The sequence below is a fragment of the Mytilus galloprovincialis genome, chromosome 1, assembly GCF_965363235.1.
Source record: "Mytilus galloprovincialis chromosome 1, xbMytGall1.hap1.1, whole genome shotgun sequence".
Lineage (NCBI taxonomy): Eukaryota > Metazoa > Mollusca > Bivalvia > Mytilida > Mytilidae > Mytilus > Mytilus galloprovincialis.
In genome coordinates, this window is record NC_134838.1 from 121,896,423 (window position 1) to 121,905,310 (window position 8,888).

At 30.0% G+C, this 8,888-nt stretch overlaps 1 protein-coding gene across 1 annotated transcript in view; it reads right to left on the bottom strand.

Moving 5' to 3' along the window:
- Window positions 1-7,907, bottom strand: part of LOC143056083 (DNA repair endonuclease XPF-like) — a 28,905-nt gene extending 20,998 nt beyond the window's left edge. The window contains exons 1-7 of the mRNA XM_076229168.1: window positions 7,681-7,907; window positions 5,830-5,926; window positions 5,087-5,169; window positions 4,452-4,574; window positions 2,934-2,991; window positions 771-923; window positions 43-156 (exon numbers count right to left, since the gene is read on the bottom strand). Of these exons, the coding sequence (XP_076085283.1) occupies window positions 43-156; window positions 771-923; window positions 2,934-2,991; window positions 4,452-4,574; window positions 5,087-5,169; window positions 5,830-5,926; window positions 7,681-7,754 (702 nt within the window). The 5' untranslated portion in view covers window positions 7,755-7,907. The remainder of the gene's footprint in view (window positions 1-42; window positions 157-770; window positions 924-2,933; window positions 2,992-4,451; window positions 4,575-5,086; window positions 5,170-5,829; window positions 5,927-7,680) is intronic.
- Between the last annotated feature and the right edge of the window lie 981 nt (window positions 7,908-8,888).

Here is an 8,888-nt window from a genome sequence, read left to right on the forward strand (position 1 = left end):
TGATTTAAATGATCAAACACAAATGACTGTACAATTACTCACTGCAGTTGTACATCTTTTGAGTTCTTTAATACAGGCATTAATCAGATCCAACAGAGCTGTTTGACAGGCCAGCATGGTTGATGTAAGTTTTACTTGGATTTCTATTACATCAATCTGAAATATACAAGCTCACAGTTAAATTTCTGTTTTCTGACTAAATAGGAATTTTAATTGTAAAACATATGGTTAATAATCATTCCCTGTTTCCATTCTCAATTTTACCATATGCTCTTTCTCAGAATAACATTGTGTCAAAAACTACTTGAATAATGTACAATTTACAAAATATTTACAGCCCTATATAACAATCTAAAGTATATTTGAGAGGGTTGTGTTTCTCATGCTAAAAAGCTCATACTAAAATGCAATTATTCTGAAAGTTGATGATCATTAGTAGTTACTTCTATGCAGACACAGATCTAATAAAAAATTGTAAAATCAAAATATCTAAAAAAAAAATTGGAAGATTGATTGATAGTAGTCTCATTGACAGCTATACCACTTCTCTTAAATTTTTATTTTGACATCAAATCATGACAAATGTCAAAAATAGATACTGTTTCTTCGTAATTAATGATTGTTTATAAGGAGATTCCCTATTCTATGTGAAATGAGGCAGTCATCAGGTCCTCGTAAATGATGTCTTTACCTATCAAATTAACCCCAAAAACAATGACTTTTAAATAATGCCACCCCATTGATGAATTGCTTCATTATAGTTTTCATACCTGATTTTTTTCTAACGTTGCTACAACGCTTGCATGAAACCTTGGCCATAGATACAGATTTCTGACAAATAAATTCTTCATGGTATGCTCCACATGAGCAAATCCAGATGTAAATGCATGTGGACTGTCAGAGAAGGCTTTAATGAATCCTGTCTATAAACATAAAAAAAAATTATTCACAATTTTTAGTTTTACTGTTTCAGCTTTTTCAGCAGTTTTACAAAAATATAAGACAGATCCAACAAAAAAATCTCCCACATTAAAACTATCAGAAGTCTTTGATACTACATTATCTTGTATTGTTTTATTTGTAACTTGTTTTGTGCTATTAAAATCTGAAATGGATTTTTAGATGGTTAATATATCCAGTATTTTATATGATACCACAAGAAAGAAATCATAATGGACATACTAATTCTTTGGATAAATATATTCCCACATGCTGTCAATTATTTTCATGGGTTCCAATTTTTGTTAATTGAGGAAAAGTAGTAGTTTAGTGGATATCTAAATTTGTGTATTGGCCAAAGTCCGCATACAAGCTTATACAAAAATTATACTTCGTTGAACATTTAAAGGAGTGAGTTCGGTAAGTGCCATATTTGGCCCCTATTATTAAGTTTAATGGTACAAGATAAAAAAATAAACGTTGTCTTAAAGACATGTGAGAAAGTTAATTATCTAAATGTGTGTATTGGCTAAAGTCTGCATACAAGCTTTAATACACAAAAATTATATTTCATTGAAAATTTAATTTAGAGGTTTACCTAATCTCATAAAATTTAGTACCCAATAAATAATAATGTATCTGGTAAAAACACATTTTCATGCATTTTCAATCCACACATATGTTGTTAAATTTCTCCCTTCATAATAAAAAAAAATATCACCCTTCAGGATCACCAGTGTGGGGTTTATGATGCTCAGTCGTTAGTTTTTTATAATGTGTATTGTATATTATTGTTTGTTCTTTTCTCTTTTTATGGAACTTATTTTAATCTATGAGTTTAAATGTCCCTTTGGTATCTTTTGTCTCTACTTTACTGGAATCTGTGTTAATAAAAATTTGTAAGGGTTCCGCGGAACCCAGTGTCTCGCCTATTTTTGCTGTAAATCACAGGCTCAACAACAATGAGGAAAAAAATCAATAAAAATATTCCTCTTGTTACTATTTTATGATTGTAAGAAAATCTAAGTCCATTTGAAAGTAAATTACAGAAAAAAACAGAGTAATCTTTTTACAAACTTTACTTCTGGATACAATCTTATGATCATAAATAAGGTTATTTCCAAGTTTGGTACAAACCCAGGATAGTTTAAGAAAGTTATTTAAATTTTAAAAACTTTAACCACAGAGTGAATGTAATGGTTCCCTGCAGAAAAAACTAAGTCCATTTATAAGTAAAATACGGAAAAAATTGAATTTTATTTTTACAAAATTTTCTTCTGGATACTATCTTATGATCATAAACAAGCTTCTGTCCAAGTTTGGTACAAACCCAGGATAGTTAAAGAAAGTTATTAAAATTCTAAAAACTTTAACCACAGAGTGAATGTAATGTTTCCCCGCAGAAAAAACTAAGTCCATTTATAAGTAAAATACGGAAAAAATGGAATTTTATTTTTACAAAATTTACTTCTGGATATTATCTTATGATCATAAACAAGCTTCTGTCCAAGTTTGGTACAAACCCAGGATAGTTTGAGAAAGTTATTAAAATTCTAAAAACTTTAACCACAGAGTGAATGTTTTGTTTCCCCGCAGAAAAAACTAAGTCCATTTATAGTAAAATACGGAAAAAATGGAATTTTATTTTTACAAAATTTACTTCTGGATACTATCTTATGATCATAAACAAGCTTCTGTCAAAGTTTGGTAGAAATCCAGTATAGTTTAAGAAAGTTATTAAAATTTCAAAAACTTTAACCACAGAGTGAATATTTGTTGACGCCGCCGCCGACGCCGCCGACGACGGAATGTAGGATCGCTTAGTCTCGCTTTTTCGACTAAAGTCGAAGGCTCGACAAAAATTAAAGGAAACATTTAAAAAGAGTAAATCTTCTCATTTTTAGTGAAAATTCATGTTTTAATAAATAGAATTAATCATGCAATTTATACAAGAAATTGACAAGAAAACTATTTCGTTATTTGCAATGGTATACCTTGTTTTTCTGTCTGTATAAACGTAAAATGAAAGCTTCTTGACATGATTCAATCACCCTAAAATAAAATGTACCAATTATTTCAAAATTATGCCAAAAATAATATTGCAAACATTAATTAAAATTCTAGATATAATCTGTTGTAAATACATGTAATGTGCTTTATACATTGTTGTGAAGCATACATGCAAACACACTCAAATCTCCAAATGTGACCGAATTATATATAAAGGGGCACTAGTGACTAGCTACGAGATATATAAAAGATCTCATTTATTATTTTTTGTGCTCAATCATGAATGAAATGCAAATAGTGAAATAATAATTTGCTTTTAGCAGCCAGTATGGTTTAATTTTGTCAAAATAAGCTAAAAAACATTGATTATGAATTATTCACTTGCAAGTGAATAATTCTACCTCATTGAATCTGTATTCATGTGAACATCAATTTAACCCCTTAGCTTGAGATGGATAACACGTGAATTGTATGTGTAAAGGTATTTAAAGGAAAAGAATGTCAACATTAAAAGTGAAACAAAGTAAATCATTTGAAAAACTGATTCGATCCAAAAAAATCATTCTTATACAGGTAAAAACGATGATATACATTTATTTTTCATCTACAATATGAAATTAAATAGACCTAGAATAATCCAACAGCAAGAGTTTGCTTAATCTATTTATATCTATATTTATGTTTACATCGCTTATATGGTCGTCAGATGACTTTAGAGGTCAACTCAATAATTAATTAAATGGCGTCTAGACTAAAATACACAAGAAACGAAGCTATGTATTGTCATGCCCGTGCCCTGTTAATTGTTTATTTTAGACTTTTAATAGTTTGGATAAATATTTTACATTGTTATAAATCAAATATGAGAATTTTATTAAAATCGGTGATCATAAATTTGACAGCTAGTGCCCCTATAAATATTTGTATGATACCAATTTGAGAACAATTTACTTATTTCAGGAAATTTTTGAACAGTTTAGAAAGCCTAATAATACTGAGGGACATTGTCACTCCCTTCTCATGTTGAAGGACTGGTTGAAAAATATCCTATATTGCATAAGTTATTCCACAAATTAAATTCTTATTATTGATAGTCAGCACTACTGTCATTAAGGAATTGTATACTACATAACATACCGGTACATTTTTTCTAGTTTATCCTGCATAATGATGATCAAGAAGACACTTAATGAACTTTAATATTGAAAGTATACAGACCACTCCCTCTATCTGGTAAATGATGTCATAATAGCACACATAATTGATGAATTGTTTTGGTGAAGAACATAACTCCAAAGTGGTCTATTATTAAACCTCAAAGTGTTTTTTTTCCCTTGATTTTCACGATGAACAAATTGTTTGTGAATAGACATACTTTCATGTGCTGATCTAGCATACTTAGTTTTATACAAAAATGTTCAATATAATACAAAAATTCAGAACAAGAAACAATCTACTCTTCAATTATAAGTTGAATCAAAATAAAAATGTAGCTATTTTACTTGTGGGCTCTGTAAACTAGTATGCCTGAGACATGTTCTGATGGAATACGATCTGTCAGGAAATCAACAACCAGAATTCTGGACGTAATAAACAACACTCCTCCCTCCAAATAAACTTTTTGTCTAAAAATAGAAAAAAGATTATATATACTTAACACTGAAGCATATCAAAATCATACTTTTATTTATACTTACTCTGATTTTCAAGGTTTCAAATAATTTTCAAATAATTCTACAAGACACTTAGACAAATGATGTTGATGATCTTTAGTTTCTGGAATCATCAAAAAACAGCCTTGTACAAATAGTTTATATTGTCATACAAGTTGCCAACATTGTCTTTTTTTCTATTAAAAAAAGACAATGTGGTGTGATTGCAATTTCAAAATATCCACTGAATTTATTGAAAGATGTCATTAATAGTCAGAGAAAAACATGACCTTGTTGATTGCCAAAAATACAGGTATTGTCAGATTGTAGAACCCTGAATGTGCACATGTATATAACAATGATATCAGTTTGGTCTTAATTTACTGATAACAAAATCAATATGCATTATAATGTACCAATAAAACATACAACTTTTCTTTAGCAGCAAAAATCTCATAAGCTATTAACATAACATAAATAAATACCTTTCAGAAACACTGACTTCATTTGTTATGACTCGTGGTAATGGCTTAACTCCTTCTCTTTCTAAATTCTCAATGAAATATTCCTAAAAGTATAAATTTAACTCTGATGTTTATTTATTTTATGTACAAATATAAAACATTGCGTTTAGTAATAGTTTAATAAAGTTATTAAAGTTAATAACAAGAATGTGTCCACAGTACATGGATGACTCACTTTCAATATCATTTTCTATGTTTAGTGGACCGTGAAAGTGGCATATAAATTTAATTTGGCATTTAAATTAGAAAGATCATATCATAAGGAACATGTGTAATAAGTTACAAGTTAATTGGACTTCAACTTCCTCAAAAACTACCTTGACCAAAAATTTTTACCTGAAACTTGCACTTTCATTTTGTATGTTCAGTGGAGTGTAAAATTGTGGTCAAAAATCTTATTTGGCATTAAAATTAGGAAGATCATATCATAGGGAACATGTGTACTAAGTTTGAAGTTGATTGGACAACTACTTCATCAAAAACTACCTTGACCAAAAACTTTAACCTGAAACAGGACAGACGGACGGATGCATGTAAGAACGAAAGGACGAACGAACGAACAGACGGATGCACAGACCAGAAAACATAATGCCCCTCTACTATAGTAGGTGGGGCATAAAAATATCAAGTTACAAATCCTGGATGTTACATGGATATGTCCTGCCGTTTGCTGTAACATGGACATGTTCATGTACTAAACATACTTCTTCAGATGATGCTGTGTTTATCACCAAAACTAAATTAGCTGGATCACTGTATACTTTTAAAAAGTTTTGCAATATTCTGTCTACACCTAAGCCTCTAAAAAAAAGAGATGAAAAATATAAGTCTTTTATTTGTTTAATCATATATAATGTGGCTGGACGCAATTTTTTTCTTTAGTCTATATTTAAACCTTTTTGTTCTGCACAAGAAATAAAAGGTTGTGCACTGATGCACATGAAAATGTCAAATTTTATTTCTAACTGTTTCTAACAGAATTACTTGTTATGAGAGGTGATCTATAATTCATAAGTAAAACATTTACATGTAACAATGTGTAAAGTCATGAGAGTATATGTATATATTATATTGGTGTACTTTTTTATATATAAGAGGGGGGATAGGACCTTTATCGGGACTCTGGGATCGGGTGTTTTTAAGTTCAGGATTTCGGGATTTACCCCTTTCGGGATCCGGGAATTCTTTTTTTTCAAATTTCGGGATCCAGGATTCAACTTTATTTAAATTCGGGACCTCAGGATTTCGTGTTTTTAAGCCCGGGATTTCGGGATCAGGACCCCTCCTACCCCCTCTCATATAAAGTATGTCTGAACCACTGACAACTTGACAACAGATTTATATATATATATATATAGTATTCAGTCTATGTCAACTGATTTAGAGCACTGGTATGTGTGTATAATTGGACAAGCTAAAAGTGAAAAAAATAAGTGTCAAAGTGATTGGCAAAGGTGTGCATCTCCAAATAAACAATCCAGTTATTATGGTATTTAAGGTTCATCATAACAAACGGACAAATATGGCTGTATATTTAGGTAAACGGAGAGAAAGTCACAGGACAAAAAGTCACAGGACATAAAGTCACAAATTTGATAGGACAAAAAGTCACAGGACAAAAAGTCACAAATAATTTGTTGACAATTGTTTGAATATATAAGAGAAATATTTTGAAATATTTACTTTTTAATACATATATTCATATTAAAGTTTAGGAAATGTGTCATTATATTTGAAAAATCAAGATTTCTTTAATTTTAATCAGGCAAAAGATATATTTCTTGGCACCATGAAGCCATTTAAGTGCCAAACCACTTTGACATTTTGTTTTTTTAACAATTATTTGATCATCTTTGATATTTTTTTGATAAATTTTGTTAACAAAGTTGGTTTATATACAATAGTTCAAGAAAAATACAAAAATATTTTTGTAGAAATAAGCGGTTTTTATTCAAAGAAAATAATCAGAAAAAATGAATTGTGACTTTTTGTCCTGTGACTTTTTGTCCGTGACTTTTTGTCCTGTGACTTTCTGTCCTACATTCCATATTTACATGCCAAAAATTACTCTGAGTACAGACTTACCTGTGAAGTTGGAAATGTTTTAATGCCTGGCATCCACTAGATATAATAAAGTTAAATGCATTTTGTGTTTCAGAAAGATAAAATATCTTTTGGATTTTGATGGGCATTTTTTTTCCTTTATGCAAAAGGTGTGAAAATTAACTAAGTTGTGGTACAACTATGAGATGCTCCCTCAGAACAAGACTGTCACCCTTATTGATCATGTTGTATAACTATGTAAAAATGAAAAAGTACAGTGCTGAAATGACTTTTATTACATGGCCGAAACGACCAAGGACGAACTGACTCGATGCCCATGGCCGAGGCGACCAAGGAGAACCGGCTATATGACTATGGCCAAAACACAAATATTATACTAAAACTGGATTTTTCCAGTTTCAAGCCTTATCCTATGCTTTATTGTAAGCCGGGTTGTTATAATTATCTAATCATACAGTCAAACAAACTGTAAGTAATATAATAGTACGCACTTTGCTGTAATCAGAAGCCCGTCTTCATGAAAAGAGTCCAAAAAGATCTGGTTTTCATATTCCAGGGTCTTCATGAAGACATTCTTAATTTACTGAGACACTTATATAAGTTTTGTTGTTTTGCCATGATTAAGTTCATCTTTATCGGTTCTAAAAAGTAGAGAACATAGCAAAACATTTATTTCACAACAAAATCCATACTGAAGATCATGGGCGCAGCCATTTTGAAAACAAAAATAAAAAGATAACTTATTGAAAAAATATATAAAATGTTACAATCAATAATTGTAATATGAATCCAATTTTCGCTAAATAAAAGGTAATTACAGTAACAAATTTCTCATTTTTGCAAGGTTAATGAAGTGATATATTTTAATTATATCAATAATTGTTATCATTTAGTTCAAGAATGTGTGAAGTCTTATTTGCGTTTGAAATTGTTACAAATATATCACTCCATCCAAGCTTTTGAATGAACTACTAAAACACACAAGAGAAAAGAACAGTTGGCGTTATTTTTGAGAAATGTAAGTTCTTAAAATTTAATGAAATTATCTCTTAACTTATAAGTAAATTAAGATTAAAAACAGACCACGAGTACAGCAAAATTATTAAAACCGATACCAACACTTAGTATTAATCTGTAAACATGTGAAACGAGATAGTCATCCATGACCATGTCTGCATTATGTGCAACCAAATTTTTAAATGTGCTTCTATTTACTGAAATAAACTAAAATATCTTCTTAAATGATGTGTTTTGTAAATTGTCGTTCATTTCAAACAAGGACATATTTAAGATATTTCTTCTTGATTTCAAACATTTGTCAAGCACTTTAAAAAAAAACAGTAAAAATTTGCCTTGTAGTGTAATATATAATTTTGCAGGAGCATAGGTACATTGTATATTGAATGGATTTGACACTGTCTAATTGTTGCTGATTTTATTGTCGAGTCATAGTTAATAAAGATGCGATACAGAAACAGAAAAAACTTACTCTCTATCAGTCTGCACCAAAAACTTTTTCAACTACTAGTCCGAAGACCTATATTCTGACATTTTTCTTATTGGTCCAAACAAAGTTTTGCAAAAATTTACTAGTCTGAACGAAATTTTACTAGTCTGGGGCATCGGACTAGTGGCTAACCGTGCAGACTGCTCTATTATCCTATTGCTAATAATATAAAATGATGTCATTCAAAAAAAG